Source organism: Aphis gossypii, chromosome 2 (genome assembly GCF_020184175.1).
Source record: "Aphis gossypii isolate Hap1 chromosome 2, ASM2018417v2, whole genome shotgun sequence".
NCBI lineage: Eukaryota > Metazoa > Arthropoda > Insecta > Hemiptera > Aphididae > Aphis > Aphis gossypii.
The window spans coordinates 5,047,975-5,070,420 of NC_065531.1; the positions used below are offsets into that span (position 1 = coordinate 5,047,975).

General features: G+C 25.2%; 1 protein-coding gene across 5 annotated transcripts; it reads left to right on the top strand.

The window, feature by feature from the left end:
• The first annotated feature begins 166 nt into the window (after positions 1–166).
• LOC114129783 (tyrosine-protein kinase Btk29A) lies at positions 167–21,694 on the top strand. Of its 5 annotated transcripts, none has more exons than XM_027994618.2 (18): positions 167–514; positions 791–979; positions 1,888–1,947; positions 4,807–5,035; positions 5,113–5,295; positions 15,902–15,954; positions 16,043–16,123; positions 16,830–16,894; positions 16,980–17,045; positions 17,226–17,354; positions 17,764–17,957; positions 18,024–18,195; positions 18,312–18,480; positions 18,549–18,667; positions 18,986–19,104; positions 19,168–19,301; positions 19,385–19,468; positions 19,559–21,694. In XM_027994618.2, the coding sequence occupies exons 2-18, from the start codon at positions 818–820 to the stop codon at positions 19,574–19,576; spliced, it is 2,037 nt and encodes a 678-aa protein (XP_027850419.1). In that variant the 5' UTR covers positions 167–514; positions 791–817; the 3' UTR covers positions 19,577–21,694. The 5 variants fall into 5 exon arrangements, with proteins under 5 accessions (XP_027850419.1, XP_027850420.1, XP_027850421.1 ...); XM_027994619.2 differs by having other exon boundaries at positions 811–979; XM_027994620.2 differs by lacking the exon at positions 1,888–1,947.
• Positions 21,695–22,446: the final 752 nt, after the last annotated feature.

Genomic DNA, 22,446 nt, shown 5'->3' on the forward strand with positions numbered 1-22,446 from the left:
CAATCGATCTGTTATCAGCTGCTGCATAATAAATTCACTCGGATGTCCGGTTACCAATTGCCGGTGGCAACCTGGTAACCATTAATTCAGTCGTGGTCACCTGTTAGCAGCGGTGATAGCAGCACCACCGAAGAACGCACGACGTCCTCACCCCCGCCCGACCCTTTCACAATTAAAGTACCAACAGATATTATTATACAAGATATATAATACTAAAACTGGTTTTCGGTTTTTTTTTCGTTTTATTTCCATTATTTATTTATTTTATTATTATTTTTTTAAATTTCGTTTCGTCGTCAACTATACCGTCCAAGGAACGTTAACGTCTATCGCACACTCTTTTTTTCCTTCATTGTCTGTTGATTTTTTCCTTCATAATTATTATATCAATCTTTCAAACTCAGTTTATTACAACTAAACCCAACAATCAGTTCGCGGACGACAGAATACGATGATGTTCTATCCACGACCAACTACTCGGATTCGTCGAAGGCTGAAATAATAAAGAAAATCAGTGAGTATTGACAACATAAATGATATACAAAAAAACTCGACTTGTTCAATTGTGATCTGTGTGAAGTACAAATTACGATTTTCATTTATTTATTTTTTACCTTCATTTAAACCCCTTGAATAATCTGGTGTAGTAGGAAGTCTAAATAAAACTCATGCAGAAATATTTAAATTAATCTGTTTATGATCTCTGCATATAATGTTATGATTTTAAAATTTTTGTGTCTACCTAATTAGATTCTTGAATTTTTATAAGCCTGTTATGATTTTTAAATAGTTTCCAGTATGTATTGTTAGATACACGATGATGGCTGGCAAAGATGAAATTGATGACTGTGACATCATCAAACAGGGTCTGATGGTGAAGCGGTCACAAAATAAAAAACGATTCATGCCTATTAATTACAAACAAAGATGGTTTGTATTGACAACCAAGAACTTCATTTACTATGAATCTGAATCAGAAGTAAGTGTATTAATTGATCTGAATTTATTGGTTTTTGATTAGTTTGTTGTTGAACATTTGCATTTATATAAAATACATTTATTAATTTCACATTCATAACATATATTATTGCATGAACACCGATATTTCATAAGCAGGGTTACTAAATCCTATATATTTCATGTGAATCAAGAATTACCTATGTAAACATTTTTAATTTAAATAGTAAAAATTAAATAAAATTACACATTGTTCTAATCATTATTGGTTTAAAAATAATTGAAAATTTTTTTTTAAATACTAATTATCAGAGAACTGTTTTAAATGTTTATTACCTTGGTTTCATTAGGTTTATTTTTCGTGCTCGGTGTTCCGGAATTGTGTTTATAATTTATCAAGCTAATTGATTTCTAATCAATAATAATTGTATGGCTTGGAAATAAAATAGGCTAATAGACAAATATTTAAGAGATACACTTCATTAATTTTACTAATATTTATAAACTTAATTTTTATTAATAGCTTTTATTGTAGTTCAATAGTATTGATATTCAAATAGTTTTTACATGTGAATATTATTGTATTATTCTAGTAGATATTTATGATTACCATTAATGATGAGTAAAAATCTTAGTAAATATAATTTATAAAAAAATTAATTTAGTGGGGTTAATTTATAATTAATATTAGCAAGAGTTGACATTTTTAATGTAGTAAAATATATATTTTTTGCTTATTTGACAAATAAATTAATACTGATTAAGTAGGGTAGGTCTAACTAGGTTCATTATAGTATTAATTTTAACATTTATTATTAATTTAGCCCATTTTATTTCTAAGTCATTTTTTTTTTTATTTTTTTATAAATTACATAAATACAAAATTAGAAATATTAAAATAACTTATATTATTTGTTCTCCGTTCCATAGGAAATTATTGAAAGAAGCTCACTGCCGTGTCTCCATAACATACATCAACTGCTTAACAGGGTACATATTATGCTTTTATTTGTTACTAATATTAGGATCATATCATTAACCAATAAACAATGAACCACCTAAGTAATATAAATTTTAAATAGAATAATTTTTCAATTTACCTATACATAATTCAAAACAATTATCAAGTAAATACATTTTTTTTTGTTTTAAATTATTTTGTATATTTGATACTTTTTCCATTATTGAAATGGTTTTCAGTAAAGCTCTTGAGTACAAGATCACAAATTTATAATATTTATAAAAAATTATGCATACATATTTTGTTTTTCATTTTAACACTATTTAATCATTGCTATTTATTATTTAATTTGCTCGTAATAATGACTTGTACAAGTTGGGAAATGTTAATACATAATATATTCAATAGGAAATGTGCATGTTGTTTATTTATATTATATAATTCTTGACAATGTATGCACTTATATGCATGTATATTCACTAAATAATTTAATATGTTTAAGGGTTTTACCAGATATTGGTACATTTTAAAACATATAGTAGAAAAATACAATTATTATATTAAATCAAGAAATTGTTATTATACTTACTTTAAAATAGTTATTGTGACAGATGAACGTAACAATTAACAGATAAGTCATTTATTTAATTTGGTAATTAATAATTTATATTATTTGTATGATAAATAATGGGCAAGTTGTAATTCAAATAATTTAAATAATTTTTATGTTATTGTAAGGTTTATTTATTGTGTATGATTTCTCTATTTATTATTGAGTTTAAATTCTTTATTCATGGTGGTTTATTGTTGTAGAGAAAAAATTTAGATTAACTTATGCGTTGTCCTAGAAGAGAATGCACCGAATCAATACATCCTTGTGCAACACCCTGCTATAGCGAAACCATTCTCAATAGTTGGGTGTTATGCAGGGATGCTCAGAAAAACCAATTTTAATAGTTCCACGAGTTCTTTTACTGGATAGAATAAGGTTATGATACTTTTTTTTTTTGAGAAATATTAAAATCCATATGAAGGACAGATTGTAAAAAATGTGTTTTAATGTTGACCAAAATAGGTATTGGCTTAATACCTAATAGTATTTTTCTGTGGACACATTTTTTGGCGATGAAACTTTATATCACTCAACTATTAATTAATTAAAATTATGGTATATTATAACTTATAATTATTCTAAAATGTAAAATATTAAAGCTCTATCCACTAATCCACTATCCTGTATTGAGGTGAGTGAAATAAAATAAGGACCCAGCACTGTAACATTGTATCCTGTTTGGCTTTTTATTGTTATGTTTTTAATGGATAGTTGATAAATGTATGTACATTTATTTTATTCCTTTTTGATTTGTTTATACTCTTTATGTATTTTTTTGTAGTTACATAGTTTCTGAGAACAAGCTCATAATAATTTATGATTATCTGTATAAATTTCTTAAAAATTATGAATGTTATTACTTATTAGTTTTATGTTTATAGGATCAATTTCTATAAAGTTTTATATTTAATAAAAAAATTATAAATTTATAAACTTAATAAGTTGGGGAATGTGATAAGGACTCAGAAGTTATAGTATTAAAAATTAGTAAATATACAAAATAAAATTTTTTACCAAATTTTTTTTCATCAAAGAATTTTTAAATTTTACAAATGTAAATTTTTTATAGAATATGGTGGTATATATTTAGGAACTATAAGTATTTGGTATGACTATGAAATGTAAATACAACAGAAATGTGTTAATTACTGCACAATGCATCTGGCATTATTTTAAAAATAACCATATTATTGACAATTAATGGAATAAATTGTCTGATGTGTTTAGCAGTAATAACTGATTAAGTATCTAATATTTGAAAATTAAAATACGTCATGTTTAACATGGTTTTGTTTCATTGTTTGCATATTTTTATACTTTATTGAATTTGTATTGTTTTCCCTTTAAAAATATGACTATAAATAGTACTGTTTTAAAACTCTAAATTAGAAACATTAAATTTCTTTAACAACATATAGAAAGTGTGAAACAAATTTGTACCTTACTTTCAATGTTCTATGACTTACCAAAAAAAATATATAAATATTTGCTAGAATTTACAAATCTTAATCATAAATGATGATATTTCTTATACATAATATGTTAAACTGTAATTCTTAATATCAAGCTTTAAGTTAGAATTAAAAATATTATTAAACCATAAATATTAATTTTAAAAGTGTAAAACAAAAGACAAATATCTATATCTGTATAGTGTAAAACTGTAAATCATAAATACACTGAACTTTATAAACTTTATCTAAGTTTACCTAATAGTTAAAAACATTTACGTTACTATCTTTATTTAAAAAAATTATTATTTCAGAAATTATAAAACTGATTTGTACTTAATTAAATAAATTATTAATTCTGTTGAATATTACCAAATTTATAATGCCAAGTCAATAGTTATTTTTTTCTTATTTTTCGAAAAGATTTGTCTAAAGATTATCTAATTCATAAAACTAAATATATTTTATTATTATTTATTTTGCACAAATTTCAAAATAATTAATTACATTTAACATGTTATAATATATACACTTATTGTTTTTTTATTATAAATATTAAATATGTAATTGATGACTTTATTAAGTACTAGTAAAAATTGAAAAAATTGTTGTATTTACATTTTATTGATTTCTGGTTTTTCAGTTAAATTATTGAAATATTTGGATATTTTATATTTTTATAATATTTAAATTAATCAAAATATTTGAATCAAATGTTCTTCCATTCTGTTCAAATTAAGAAATGAATTGCTATTTATATTTTATTATATAACTATTAATTAGATAATATTTGTGTTTTAATTATTTTCATAATTTGTTTATAGCGTAAAAAAGAACGAGGTCGTATAAAACTGTCTTCGGTAACTGTGATTGAAACAGCTACCATTACTTCTTCACCAAATATTTTATCTCAGGATAATACTAACAATGATGGTGAAAATGGATATGCATTTCAAATATCATATAGCGATGGAAATGATCAACAATATACATTATATTTAATCACTCAAAAACTTCAAGATCGATCTGATTGGATAAGATCATTAAGAGCTGGTATAAATTAATAAATTATTAAATTTTATGTGTATTACACACATCAGGTATTAATTAACATGGTATTAATTTTAAAGTATGTGCTGACACTTTGGTAAAGAGTGAAAAATATCATTCATCAATTTGGGGTGGTAAAAAATGGCAATGTTGTCGAGCTCCAACACGTATTGCTGAAGGCTGTGAACCATGTTCTGAATGGAACAAAACACCACCAAATTCACCTGTCATAAAAAATAGTGAAAATGATAGTCCAATATTAGGTAAGTATTTTTTCTAATAAGGAATGATTGTTTTTAATAACAAATATCATTATATAATATACATAGAATTCATTCAATTTAATCAATAATTGAATTAAATTTTAAAATTGCATTAGCAAAATAAGGATTTAACAAAAAATTAGGTACACTGCCCTAGAATTAATTTAATCTAATATGTATAAACAATGGAATCAAGATGTTGTAAACTATTAAAATACTCATTATTTAAAATTGAGATTTTTGTACTTCAAAATGTTAACATAAAAAAAAATAAATATATATAAATAATTTGAAACATCTTGATTCATTGACATAAATTTGTATAAATATAAGTAACTTATACGTATAGTATATTATTTGTGTACTTAGGTTTGTCATTTTCAAAAGTTTAAAATCTTGAGTTAATTTGTTTATTGCACCTGATTTTGCTTAATTTTGTTAGTATTTTCTATTTACCATGATTCTAATATTTTATATTATCTAAATTGCTAATGCCTTTATTTTTTCAAACTTATGAGTTATACAAATAAGACATTTCTAACTTTGGATTTTATGTTTCATTATCTGAAACAGAATATGTGTAGATATAATTATGTTGAGGTAATTTAATTTATAATTGTAGTAAAAAATAAAATTGCAAAAACAATTATACCACTCCCAAAATTTGTAGTGCGTCAACTTCATTCATAGAAAAATAAAATGGTTATTAAGAGGATGTTTCACCTACATGTATTTTCTGTTTTATAAACTTACTTTATGCAAATTTTCATTCCACAGATTTAATTTTGTGTTACTAACCTTTTAGTATGTATACTATAGTGTCCATATTTATTTTAACTTGATATAAGTAATAATCATAAAATATAAGTCATAACTCCCTTAAATATTTAAACATTATTAAAAACTATATATACGAACATGTACAGGGTTCTTATAATTAAGTTTGGAAATATTAAAATCTAATACCACAAAATAAATTCTTTTGAATGCAAGTTTGCTATGTGTTGTATGTTTTTCTGATTAGACGTCCTCAGGATTCGAAATCTATCATTTTTGTGTAAATCAAATACAATATAGGGAATTTTCTTAATGCTTGGATATATGATATTGCTTGATTGTGTAATTAGGAAGTGATCGTTATGTATATAGTGTGAACTGTGAAGGTATCTTTAGTGTGTAAAAATAGTGGAGCACCTGCACTTGCATGCGCAATCATGTCAATAATGTACCGACGCGGGATAAACGGATATTATTTAATTCATTTTTTTTTTTTTAGTTAAGTATCAATTTTTTTCCAATTGTATTAAAAAAACTGGTGTCTAACTTAGTAATCCGAAAAAAATTTTAAACCCAAATTAATTACAATACATTATGAATTACTTACATTTTTAGTAGATTTGGTGAATTAAATATTATAAACATTTTTTAGTTCTTAATATTCAACATTTTGAAAGGTTATGAGTTAAATGTAAAAATGAAAAAATAATATTCAATTACTTAAACTTCGTGATAATTTAAATATTTTTTCACGGTTTTCAGAAATTTGTTCTGATTAATACGACAGTTGGCACAATTGACATACTTAGATGTGCATATTTTGGTATATTCTTTTTATTTGGTGTATTTTGGTAACTGAAAAACCGGAATTAAATCCCATATTAAATATTAAATTAATGGCAAATAATTAATCTAGGTACCTATACCAATTCTTATAAATCTAAACCATTATTTTATATTTATAAATGGGTAAACATTTTGAATTACTATGGCTTATGAGTTTATAATGTCAAACATTCGTTATAAAAAAAGAATCACTTGTAACACTAGTCATTACAAAAAAATTAGGTTTGAAATGCCTCGATATTAATCCATGTTGAAACTGAGAGTAAATCAAGAATATAATTATAAAAAAAGTAATTTTAGTAATTGTTGTGTTTGATTATATCGCTAGAAGTAACTTATTTACTTATTTTTTTTTGTTTTTGATTGAAAAAGCCTTAATCGCTTAATCAGAAGATTCTGTTTATAGTTTATACACGCATGAGTAGTTATTGCACTCTCACGATTATACTAGTCATATACATTGTGCCACTAGTATGTAAATTATGCAATTTGTTTATACATATATATGTCGTTTCTCACGACTATAAATAATAAATATATTTATATATTGTTGAAATTGCCATTAATAACCACTTATATATATTTTTTTTTAAATAAGGGAAAGGATTTTTGTGTAAAACTTAATATTAAATTTTATCAAAAATCAATTATATAGACAAATTTAATAACTATGTATGGCAGCAAAAGAACCTTAAAACAACTTCCATTTTCTTATTCATATAATTATATAAATAGGTAATACATTTTAAGTATTATGTTTAGTTTTATAAATCTCTAACTTGATAATACATGCATAATGAGTTTAAAAGTTAACACATTTTATGTTTAAAAAAAAATATCAAAAGCTAATGATTTTAAGTTTTTATTTTTTGTATAACTTAGATTTGAGCGTACTCAAAGCGTAGTAATCTATGTTTAGTATTAAATTGATGCGTGTTTTTTATTTAAGAAAATGTAGATAATTTGTAGTACGTTTTAAAATAATCGGAAAACGTACGATGATTGAATATAAATTGTACACATCCATTATAAACTATTTTAGTGACCTAATTAATAATAACAAGATATGGAGATTCGCTCAAAACCTACTATGCATCAATGTGTCTTATTTTTTCTCAGGTATAAATACGCTCAGATTTATTTACCATATTTATGACTTTAATTTATATCTTGCAGAAAATTTATTTTTTTATTTCTCTCTCATTTTTAGTATTAGATGCTATTAGGTGTTGTGAATATATTTAAAAAAAAGTGATTTTCTTGAAGCTTGAAATGAATTATGAATTTTGAAATGTATTATGAACTTCACTTGTTATCGCTTTTTGGAACTAATCATATACGAAGTTATTGTTAATTCTAAATTAAAATCTCTATTTTCCAAGTAAAATTTTGTTTCCGTGTTTTTTTAGTATTTTCATGATTGAAAGATTAATTCTTTTAGTAATTACATAAGATATTCAGGTATAATACAATACATTACTATAGATAATAATTAATATATTTACTTTTCAAAGATAATCATCTAGTTATTTTATTTTTAAAACATCAAAATAAAGACTAGTTGTTTCAGGCATAATTGAAATTTGATGTATGTATGTCATCGTCCATCACAGAGTAAGGTTATTTTATCAGACAACTTTTACCTCCAATCTCCCTATTTGACATAAACTTTCAAATCAAATGGAAGAAATTACAACCAAGGTCTATAACTTTTTTCTATAAATAAAGTATATTTGTTTAAAGCAAATTAAAAATATGAATTATAAATATAAATATAAATAAATAAAAACTGGTTAGTTAACTCGACAACCAACAGGCAACAAGCATATATTTTAGAACGTTAGTTGTTATCGAAGCTGTGTAATATACTCTAAAATGTTAATTATATAATATCACTAGCTATCCTCGTGCACTTTTTTGTCCGTATAAAATACATCCGTGTTAAGTTTAGTTTCCTAATGTTAACATTTACCATGACGTGTGTCCATAAAATATAATATTTTTGATTTTGTAATTTGGTATATAGATGATATTTCCGACGTACAACTTTACACAGCTAATCCGCTCAGCTTTGCTTTTTTACCATTTAACAAAAGCATTTTTTTTTTTTTTTGAAAAAATGTATCGTTTTTTTGAACGATCCAAATTTAATTTCCTTTTTATTCCAGACCAAAAACCAACCAGAAATAGGCTTAAAACCTGCTCTTCAAATGTACTCTTTCATTTAAAAACCAAAAACCAAATAATAGAATTAGTAGTTTCAGAGAACATGCATGACAAAGATTTCCATTTTCACGTGTATGATTTATAGATATGCATACCTATTAGTAGTAGTAGTATAGTACGCTCTATGGACGCACGTCAAAGGATCGCAATGCATTTATTAATGAGTGATAATTAAACTTTTTTCGTACTTATAATATATTTTTGATTTATATTATTAATAATGCAAATTGACAACATTTGCCAATTAATATTTAGACAATAATTGTCTGAACTACAGATCCGTAATTCTTATATTAGTTGTTCATATTAGTTAAATAACTATAATATATTATATTAGATATAATATAGATACCGAAATGGGATGAAAGTGTTGATACGCACTCATTAAGGGTTAGGTCTTGAAAGTCCATTCGCAATTTAATATTTAATTACAATAGATATACCCTATACATAATAAACATATTATATCTAATAGTATTATAGGCTATACTGATATTTTTTTGTCTAAAACAAATGGTTAAGTTCTTAAAACGAAAATGAATATATAACCGGTTCACATTTATATGCAATAATTATAATAATAATAGCCAACAGAGGTGTGTACCTAAACGTCTATATAATATTATAATATGTACATAAAAATTATTTTGAAATTAACTCGATTATAATATTTCGGTCGTGTTTCAAGCCCTTGGAGCTGGCCACACTGCAGTGGTGTTTTAACCCGGTCAATAACAATGTATGCGTTTAGTGCGCTTGCCTTGATGCGTTCTCCCCTTCTCGCGCGGCCAGTACTTATAATATATTATGCTGCGGTGGAGGTGCAGCGCCTTCAGCCATTCACTTTTTTTTTATCTTTACGTTACGCTCGTCCCCCACGAAGAATCGTCGTCCCAACTAGTTCAGACAGGTGTTAGTACACATCTCGGTCGTGCGTTTACCGAACGTCGTTTGCAGTGCTCGGCGATATGAACGTTCATTATTTACATATATTATAAAGTTGTGAGGTTAGCTTACCAAATATTTTTATCTCGTCCGATAAACCTACTTATAAATCCACTCATATGCGGTGGATATCCTTTAACATTTTAAAGAAAACGTTTAAAGACGACATGTAATACAGCCGTGGCCAACAATCAAACGGATATAATATATATATTCACTAAACCAAGGTGCGTACCACTCGGAAACTTTAAATAATCAAAATTCAATACTTTTACATAATAATTTTATAGCAACATAATGTAATAATTTATTAATATATATAGTATTGCAGTATAGTATAATATGTATTGATGTATTGTCTTGTTTGTAGCTTGCGAGATATAAATATATAATAATATTTAGAACTCCGTTTTGAATCATCTGTACAAATCTCGTCTCGATTGGGTTGGTGCTCAAAAGGGGGTGCGTTTTTCTTATTGCACTATGTATGTTACCCTCCCATTGCATGGGGTGTGTTTATACGAGCCGCCAATCAATAAAATATGGACGTGACTCAGTCAACGCTTTTAGTGTAATACAAAATTTGAAATAGGATACTAAAAGTCAATATAGATAGTTTTCATATCAACATTTCGATTTTAAGTTGAGTTTTTTTAATGGGAAAAGGTTTAAAATAAATCTATTATAATTTCGTTTTTTTACGTACATTGTATACCTTATGCACCTAGATAAACCTATTTTTCTTATAATTCGTTCAATTAATGTGTTGATGATTTTAATAAATTGATAAAATCGGGGATAGATGAATGTACTTTATAGTTATTTTGAAAATATATTTCATATCTATAGTCTTTAGGTTAATATTATAATAACTACCCCGCGTCTAATTCTCACGAATATTGTTTTTAATCTAATAAATTTTATGCTATATACCTATATAAGTATTTTATTATTATAGGGTACCATTAATTCCGTTTATAATTATATAAATATAATACACAGTTGCACACATACAAGTATTATACTGTGTTTTTAAAATGTTTAATTAATGTAATTAATTTGAATTTAAACACATAAGATAAATTATTTAATGTTAACTAAAATAATACAAACATGTACATGAAATAAACATTTTGTAGATAACGTTTAAAAATTATTATGTTTGTCCGGTATTTACCTCACAAACTGCATATTATATATATAATCATTTTCATTATTTTATACTATTTAACATACACTACCTATATAGTATTTATTTGAAGTTATTCAAAATGATGATTACGACGACAAGTACTGGTTTTCTATTTTTCGTGTTGTAACTTAACTGTTGTTAATAATGTCGATAGTCTGGTAGTGTTAATCGTGACTAGTTGACCGACACATTTCTTAGGTACACAATGTTTTTTATCCATAATCTTGAGAATATAAATCGCTTTGAGGCGTTTAAATTTCCGTGCCATCGAACTAGTGAAATATACCTACAGTGAAGTGCATAGATGCTAAAACACTTAGTTAATGCGGTTGGTGGTACACCTAATAAAACTTGTTATTATTATTGTCGTCATTAACTATTTTTTTGAACCTTATCGAATTGAGAAATCTAGAAACTTGGTCAACCGTAGCTTTGAAATAATAACGTAAAAATGGGCATATATTAATTTTAATTATAAATTTTACTTTAATGATATATTCATTTTTCTTTGTATTTATTACGATTTTTATCAGGTAGGTACATTATTATAGTTTTGTTTGTTTGATTTACAGTAAAATAAGTACATTGTACCTATCTATACTTATATATTTATAATAATTTTTCGACTGAGAGTCTCAGATATTTTTTAGAAGTTTTTTTTCTATAAAAGAAATAGTGAGTACATTATAGATAATCTTTCTTTGAAAATTTTTATTCATATTAATTTCTTCATCTTCCTGTGTTGGAAAATAAAGTACCCCTTGTTTAACAATTTATCTTTTTCATTTAGTTTGTTTTTTATTATTTTATCGCTCTATTAATTATTAGTATTACTTATAGTAACTACTACATTGATAATTCATATTATATATTACTGAGATTATATTTCTAAATAAAAACGTTATTTGATCAAGTATAAAAAACCTATTTTAGTAGCAATATCATATTGTTCTTAAATTTAATAGATATTTTATTGTTTTTACAAAAACAAATACATTATGTTTCGACGTCATCAACATTAATAATCATTAATTTATTTCAGACCTATCTACAACTATTTTTTTTTAACTTATTACATTGCTGTTTGGAAATTAATTATAGGATGATATGAATGTAACAATTTACTCAATCTAAAAACATTACCCAATGTTTCATCTCAACATAATGAACATTACTTTTTCTTATTATAATTGAAACTGTATTTCATTGCTGTGGTATAAGTATATTAGATAGGCACTTGGTAACATGGTAACACATGTTGGTAATATTTAAGTTTTAAAACATTTTGAATTCAGTGAGTCATCGGATAATGTAATTTTATACTGGGTGTTTATTCCCCTCGTATTCATTACATTAAATTTATTCTCGGCAATCATTTTATATTAGCAGACACGAACACTGTTTGCATATATTTACTATATAGTCCCTCGTTTTCTAAATTTCTTTAATTTCCTGTTTATTAATGGTGCATATATAGGCTGTATAGAGCTGGTAGGTTTAACGTAATCTCCGTTTGTTTTATTATTTTTAAAAATGTATTTTCATTATTAATTATAAAATATTGTATTTACTTTTTTAGCGTATGTGCTAAAAAATAGACTTTCTACTTGGGTGAACTTCGGTTTATCTATTTTATTTGATGTTAATAAAAAATATTAAATTGTCATAATATAACAGTGTATTATACATTCTCAAAACGTTCATCATCCTTTCGCAATTCGATCATATGTTTAAATATAAAAAATCTTTAGTTTCTCCTTTTTATTGGAAAACGTAAGATCATTAATATGCCTTATGGCAGGGGGGGTTAAAACAATTCTGTAATGAAAAAATGCAATTTATTTTAGAACGTAACAACGATATCTAGTTGTCCTTAGAAAAAGATATTAATTAGTGTGGTGAAAACTTAACTAAGGAATGATATGATCTCAAATACACATTCGAAAATTTCCGTACTGAACATTTACAAACACGCAAAAAATTACTTTTTGATAAAAATAAATAAACTTCAAGATCGAAAATAAATTTTATGACCTGTCATAAAAAATATTAATGATCTTACATTTTCCCCCAAAAGCGAGAAACTTAAGGTTTAATATTTCTTCCAAAACTGCGCAGATATAAACAAATTATATAAGAATATTACAATTTGAACGAATGGCAGACACTTATAATCGGCACACGCGTGTAGTCATAAATAATGTTTGAAGTGTTGTATTTTCACATTTGACAAAAAAAAAAAAATGTTCCGGTCAATATTTGGTCTAAAAATTAATTATTAAATTTCTATTAACCTTTTGTCTGACCATTCTATATAATATTTTATAAAAATACCAATTTTATTATTTTATTTTAAAATATTAAGAGTAAAGTATGAATATAACACATATATACACATATTTATCATATTTTATTTAGCATTTGTGGATTTCAAATAAATGTTTTTTATAACCAAATTGATACCTTTTTTTATTTATTATATTGATATTGAAAAGTTTGTATCAAGTTAAATGATCCAATAATGTAATTGTTATGATAATAATTTAAATCAATTTATGGAATTTTTTTTTATAACATCATTTTTTATAAATTTAAAATATTATTTATCGTTGTTTGGTACCTACGTGTCTACGGAAATTTCAAAAATTTAATACTTGAATTTGCTTGTTTATTATGCTCGTACCTATACTATTATGTGATGAAACCGTGTGTTTTGGTTGGATTTAATATTGTTTGTGGTTTATTTTGTGTAACTCATTCCACAAGTATCACCAACATTATTTTACGAGTGATACGCTTTTTTGTGAATAATTGAGTAATGCTTTTTCACTCGACGGTAGGGGGGATATTATTCTGAGTGAAAAAAAACAAATAAATAAAATATTTGTAGACCACCTTCATTGAAACACACACACAACTGTTTTTTATTTCGATATTCCGTACACGCGCATAAGAATAGGGCGCATTATGTATTTGGAACTCTGAGACAATGCACACTATACATATATATACACACACGCGCGCGTATAGTCTTTGGGCTTCACCTCTGTCTCTTCTTCCTTACATCGTTCACATAAAGGCGTAATTGTCTTTGCATAATGCGCGAGTATGTAGTGTACGTCACTGATATATTGTATTATCTTAGGGTAAGATAGAGAAAGAAGATGATTCGAAAACTAAAAAAAAGTGGGAAAGGCGTTGCATCAGGTGAATGACTTTATATTCTGTTCTGTTTATGGTAAAGGTAACAGACGGAATGGTCCACCGGTCCGCGTACAAAAATATAAAAGAAACCAACGATTATACAAGTAAAGAGTGTAGACAGGCGATCTTATTATTATTATTATCATTATCATTATTATATTTGAACAAAACAATAGTTGTTCTCCAACGAATGTATTATATTTTTTTTATAGGTACAAGGTACTGTTCATTTTTATTTTGAAATATCGATAGTGGAAATTGTGTGTCGTTGACTAGTTCGTGACTGTTCTTTCCGTGTAAAATTACTACAAAATGACATTATACGTGTTGCAATGTTCTGATTTTCCCAATATTATTATAACGATTTGATAACAATTTTATCATAAAAAAAAAGTATATAAATTAAAAATTATTAATTTTTAATTATATGAAGAATATTAGTAAATACAAATTAATATTTTAAGGAAGCCCTTGAATCAAACTACTGGTTTAGAATATAGAACAATTAGTTCCCATTATGTAAACTAATATTTAAATTTAAAAAAAATCAATAATTGCAACTTTGTGGGGTTAAAATGATTGATTTCGAATGTATTCCCATGATTCGTATACGTACTCGTATAAGTAACATTATGTTATTAATGAAACATAAAGTGTGTAACGAAGAATATTTTCACTGTTTCACTAGAAATGCTAAATTTTATACATTTTAATATTTAATCGTGAAAAATACTTTTGAGGTAGCAGGGCTCGGTAGTTATTGGAGTTACATGTTTTTTTTTTTAAATACTTCAATTTTTGTTATGTAAATGTAATGAAAATTGTTATACTGTTTACAAATTCCGTTTATTGTATGCATTTTCGTTTGATTTCGTAATTTTTCTTCAAAATTATAAAAGCCAATAATACATTTTTTGTTTAATGGTTTTTAAAATACCTTATTATAAGATATATTTTAATAAATTTTTATTAATATTTTTTTTTAATTAAAAAGTTAATTTATTCTATTTTAATTTCCCATTGGCCATTAAACATGTACTTTTCTGAATATAACAATTAACAAAATATTCAATTTTATTTTTTCATTATAATATAATAAAACAATGAATGAGATTATACATTTTTTACAGTCATTTTGGAATAAATTTTATGAATTTTTAGTCAAATAACTTTTGAGCCTTAGTGTTAAATATAAACCAAGTGAAATTTACATGGTAGTTGCTTCTACTGAGTTGAGGTCAATTCACCATGACTAATAACACAAATCCAATTCTATTTGACCCCATTGTATTAAGTTAACAAATATAATATTATTTTGTTTGGATTAACAATGTTATGATTATAGTCTTATAGATTTTAAGTTAGGTATTTTTTATGGAATATTATATTAAATTATAAGTATGTTTTCTTTCACAGCATTAACAGCAAGCCCAATCATGCCCGGTGGAACTCCAGCTGCTAAGTTAAAAGTAAGGATTTCTATATAATAAATATTTTATAAATTTAAAATACAAACTATTATATTAATTAAATTTATTTATTTTAAATTATCATTAGGACCAAGTCCCAAGAATTAAGGTAGTCACTGCTTTATATCCCTTTAAGGCGATTGAACCAGGAGATTTGACTTTAGTTAAAGTAAGATATCACATATTATTTATAATTAAGTTGACTGCCATGAGATTCAAAATGGGATCTCATTGATCTATGTTTTCACTGCTAAGGGGTTTTTTTTTTGTTATAATGTCATAGTTTAAGTATTGTTAATTATATTTTTTAACCAAAAATGAAATCCAGAAATAAATCTAGTATGGAATCATTTGTTAAATTATTATTTTTATTACTGTTAACTTTAAACCTAAATTTGACTCCCTGAGTAGGTATAAAAATCTTCATAAATGAGTTTCATTATTAGATCTTTATATGTATAATACAATTAGCATGTAATAAGCTACTTTATAAAACATGGAATAAAACAATATTTATACATCTAAATTAAAATGTTTTTATTTTTATAAGAATTATTCTATCTATACAATCAAGCACAATAAGTATGTAAGATAGATTTGTAAAAAAAAAAAAACATTAAAGCAGTTGTGTGAATACTAAATAAGGAGCCACCCATTAGTAGCACTTAATTTGAAATAAATTTTAATTTTAAAATCAAAAAATTAATTACCTTTGATGTATGTTTGACGTAATTTATGTGTTAAATTTGGAGTAAAATAAAGTAATTATGTTATAAACCATTAGCAGTGAATGTATTCTCTTAATTTTATGTATTGTTTGAATATTATAAAGTTTTGTTGTTTTATTTAAGTAAATAAAATTTAAAACCTTTTAGGGATGTGAATATGACGTCATTGATGATTCTCAAGATCATTGGTGGAAAGTAAGAGATGAGCATGGGTAAGCAAATTGTATATACTTTTAAATTTCAAAAGTTGAAATTTGTTATAGATGTTAACAAAATATTCTTAAAAAAATGTTACAGTGCTATTGGTTACATTCCTAGTAATTATGTTAAAGAAAAAGAATTTCTCGGTCTTCAAAAATATGAGTGAGTATTTACATATCAAACAAACCTATAAAAAACTAGTTTAATTTTTAACTGTCATTAAGTAATCACAATAACTAACCAGTACCTATATGTTTTTCCGATTCTTTATTAATTAATTATTATTAATACTAAAAACTTGGATTTTATATAACATTGATTATATTATAATTTATATTTAAGGTGGTATGTTGGAGATATGTCAAGACAGAGAGCTGAATCTCTTCTTAAACAAGAAGATAAAGAAGGATGTTTTGTTGTTAGAAATTCATCAACCAAAGGCCTTTATACACTATCTCTTTTTACAAAAGTGTAAGTTCTTTTAAAATTGTATAACTTGCATAACATTTTAAGTATATTTAATATTTTTAGTTAGTCTTTTAACTAGTATTAAATGACCACGAATCAACTTAAATAAAAAAAAACTGGGAATTTTGTTACTTTAACGGATACTCTCTTTCTTTTTGTAGTTTTAACTTATGTATCGTTAGGTATACTGAAAATTATGGTTAGGTAAAAATTTGGCAGTTGAACTTAAATTCTTGAATAGTGTACATTTACAACCCAGTAGATAGGTAATCTATAACAGATCTTGCTAACTCTAGTTCCAGTATTTTGTTTACATTTATTTAAATATGTTAATGCATTATTATTATGGTAATTTGGGGTTTACAGATAATTTTTATTTAAACTAACGATTGTACTATTATATTTATTTTAGACCACATTCACATGTGAAGCATTATCACATTAAGCAAAATAGCCGAGGAGATTTTTTTTTAAGTGAAAAACATTGCTGTTCAACTATTCCAGAATTAATTAATTACCATCGTCATAACAGTGGTGGATTAGCATCACGTTTAAAAGCCTCTCCTTGTGATCGTCCTGTTCCTGCTACAGCTGGCCTTAGTCATGGTAAAAACTAGAAACTAAATTTATTTAATTTTCAATTATTTATTAATTATTCATACCGATTTATAGATAAATGGGAAATAGATCCTGCAGAACTCATGTTGTTGGAAGAACTAGGATCAGGTCAATTTGGTGTAGTACGGCATGGTAAATGGAAAGGTTCTATTGACACTGCAGTCAAAATGATGAAAGAAGGTACAATGTCTGAGGATGATTTTATTGAAGAAGCCAAAGTCATGACGTAAGTCTAATAAAAAGTAGTGTTATAATTTATTAGTATAATGTATAGTAAAAATACTAAAAATGCCAACTTCATTGTAATATTAACATATTTATTATGTAACTTACCTTATCCAGGAAACTCCAACACCAGAATCTAGTCCAACTTTATGGAGTTTGTAGCAAACATCGCCCAATTTATATAGTTACCGAGTATATGAGACATGGCTCACTGCTGAATTATCTCAGGCGGCATGAAAACAGTTTAGGAGGAAACAATGGCTTATTACTTGATATGTGTATTCAAGTAAATGTTTTTTCAATATGTTTAAAAATAAAATATACTTTTACTATAATAATTATTTTTATGGTTAGGTTTGCAAAGGAATGGCTTATTTAGAACGTCACAATTATATACATCGTGATCTTGCTGCTAGAAACTGTTTAGTGGGTTCAGAAAATGTTGTAAAAGTTGCAGATTTTGGATTAGCCAGGTATTTAAAACATTATACTACATCTTTTATATCTTATCAAAACTTATTTTTCATACTAATTATTATTTACAAAATGATATTATCAACTCACGTGTTTACAACTGATAATATTTTTTTATTTATTATGCTTTAAATGGTATATATTTTATAGTCACTAGGTGGTGCGTATTATAAAAGTCTGAATTTGGAATTTTTCTCTGCATATAATCCTAAATATAATCTATTTATTTTAAACAACTAATACTCATGTATAAATACCATAATAGTATTCTAATGTATTGTTAAATTAATATGTTAAATATATTATTTTATTATAAGGTATGTTCTCGATGATCAATATACCAGTTCTGGTGGTACCAAATTTCCCATTAAATGGGCTCCTCCTGAAGTCTTAAATTACACTAGATTTTCTTCCAAATCTGATGTTTGGGCTTATGGTAAGCATATACAAGTATACATTATTTACATATTTACATCTTAGTATGGAATCTTTTTTTTAGGTGTTTTAATGTGGGAAATATTTACTTGTGGTAAGATGCCATATGGACGTCTTAAAAACACTGAAGTTGTTGATCGTGTACAAAGAGGCATTATTTTGGAAAAACCAAAAATGTGTTTTAAAGAAGTTTATGAGGTATGTATTTTCCTGAATATAATTGAATTATAAATTAATGTTTGTGTGCAATTATATTTTTAAAATGTGATTATATTTCAAAGGTTATGCGTAAGTGTTGGAGCCATTGTCCTGAAGATCGTCCATCGTTTAGATTATTAAAAGATCAACTGGCTGTTACATCTCAGGTATAAATAGCTAATAATTTATAAAAAAAAAAATAATAATTACTAAAATTAGTAATTTTATACTCACTAATATTGTTATTGGTTTAACAGGGTTTAATAGCAGATTGACGTGTTCCACAACAATCTTGCAATTGTGCTATTTGCTTGTTGCTTGACATTGGTTATGAGCCCCTCATGGAATTGTGCCGTATAGTGATTGAAACAAATCGTCGTGGCACTCTTTGAACTTACAAGTTCTATGTTCAGTTGTCAAAAAATTTTCTGTGAGTTTATCTACAAAAAATGATCTCGAACTTTGCGATAAGTTTTTAAGACAATTTCAAGTGCTGTTTACATTTTATAAGTAATTACTAATTTATTGACATCAATTGAGATACACATTCCTTGTATGTACATGTTTTATTTAAAAGCTGATAATTTGAGCATTTCTTAGGTCATCATTTTTTACAGGATTTTAAATCCAAAATCAATTTTTAAAGCTAATTTAAGATATTGAATTCTAAATTATTACCGAAATAAACAACAAAATGTTGTCTAAATAAACAATATTTGTATTATCCACATTTTAAATCAAAATTTTTCTGAAAAACAATTCAAAATAATTTTATTTTAAGTCTTCCATTAATAGATAAAGTGTAAATTAACTAACCAATGTGTTCTATATTTCCATTGTATACACATATTCATTATTTACCCTTAATAATTATTGTGATATATTTTTATCTTTTTATTTTGAATTTAGAACAAACACCAAATAGATTTATAAAAATAAGAAATGTTTCATTTAATTTTGTGATCAAAATTTAATATTGTTAGGTACTGTATTAAGTATGATGATTATTCTAGAAATAGATATACCCTCAACCCATTTAAGTAAGAATAAATTTTATAACACAATACCCTATATATATTCTTGAATTCCATTTTTCGAGCATAAAATCATTTAACTTAATTAATGAGCTAAACAAATTGTAAAACGTTGATATATATGCTCCAAAAGTCTAGTTTTTTGCTCAAAAATATGTGTAGAGTACAAAGTTTTAAAATATACCCTGTTTTAATGGATACATCATGGTATTTATGCCTAACTGAAATATAGAATATATTAATTATAAATGACAATTTTTTTATGGATCCAAACTTTAATATTATTATTTTTATTTTTTTATTTTTAGTAATTTTACATACATTCTTGTGTGTTACAACTTACAGATCTTATGTTTAAACTCTATTTATTTTTATTGATTTGGTATTGTTTATTTAAAATATCATATTAAGTCAAATCTATTTATAACACTGGTAAAATTTAACCCATGTATACATATAAGTTGTATATTTGTTTAGTCTCAATTGTGTCAAATTGTGTGTGCTTATTTTATATTATATACAATATTACCAAAAAGGTAAATTGATCATTAATATAAAATATAATTAACATAAATATAAATTATAAGTTAAGGTTTATAATGTCATAAAAGATGACATTTAAAATGATATAATTTAACATAATGGTAATATTGAACATTGTGTTATTCTTTTAGTAGATTATTTTTAGCTAGCAAACTTAAAAATGTTTTTATGAGTTCCAAAAGTTTGTATCATTATAGCGTTTTGTATTTGCTTTAAATTTGTACAATGTATTTATTTATTTTAAACTTAAATACACCTATCTGATTGTATCATTGATTATTGTGTAGATATTAGGTCTTTAAAATGTTAAAGAATACTCTTATTTTTAAGCTATATATGCTCAGTTTAATATTTTGAATACTATTTATACCTGTTTATACATTAATAAAGTATATGTTTGTATATTTTAATTACGACCCTAGAAAGCTCATAACGGTACTTTTATATATGTAAAAAAAATCATACTTATATAAGAAAATAATTTAGTTTGGAAAATCAATTAAACAAAATGTATGGTGTAAACTAAAACATTACATTTATTAGACTGTTTATTATTATTATTGTGTACTTTAATAAGTCTTGTTTGACTTAAATAGCATGTCCATTGTCCGTGTGTATATTTTTAATTTGTTAAGTTTAAGACTGATTTTTTTTTTAAGGAAATTTATATTACTTAGGGCCTACCTATTTTATATTATTTTGTACAGCTTGAATTAGTCGTTACTTGATATTCTATAAAAAATAATTGGTAAATTTGTCTTTTTTACATTTTTTTTATAGTGTTTTACAGAAATACAACTATTGATACTGATGAAATTTGTTGTTGTTTTTTTTTTGTAAATTGTTATACTTCTTATACTAAAGAAATTTTAAAATTATAATAAAACACTGCATATTATTTATATTATTATGCTATGTAGTAGTAGTTCAATGGTATTTTATACATAATAAGAACTAAAGGATTATGGTATCCAATTACAAATTACTCCTTTAGCTAAATTACTATAAAATAAATAATTTTGAATTTCTGTTGTTTGTAGTAAAATATTGGTTATAATATCTAAGCCACTTACTAACTATCATTTGATATAACTTTAATCAGGGCTAAATTTAGGGGGAGGGGGTGAACTGGGTCAATTGCCTAGAAGTCTTGGTCAGCGGCGCCAAATTATCAAATAACAGTGGTATATTAATAGAGAGTGCTGAATTATGAGATGACGCTAATTTTCTATTTTTTCCAGGTAAAAAATAAATTAGATCTAGCCCTGGTTTTAATATTACCATCAGTGGTGTTTAGGTTTGCTTGTCATGTAAATATATAATAATCTATCAAAGTTGTGTAATTATTACCTGTCATATTTTTAGTTTATCATGGGTGTGTAACTGTTATTACAGAAATACCAATAAGGTTTTAAATTAAAATAGGTGTTTTGATTTTTAAGAGAAATTCTACTTTAGAGATTGAATGCATTAATTGCTCCACAAAACATAATACTATGTTATATTAGTAGAAGTAAATGCTTAGCTTATTTTGATTTAAAATAAATGGAGACTGAATGTTTTGAGGG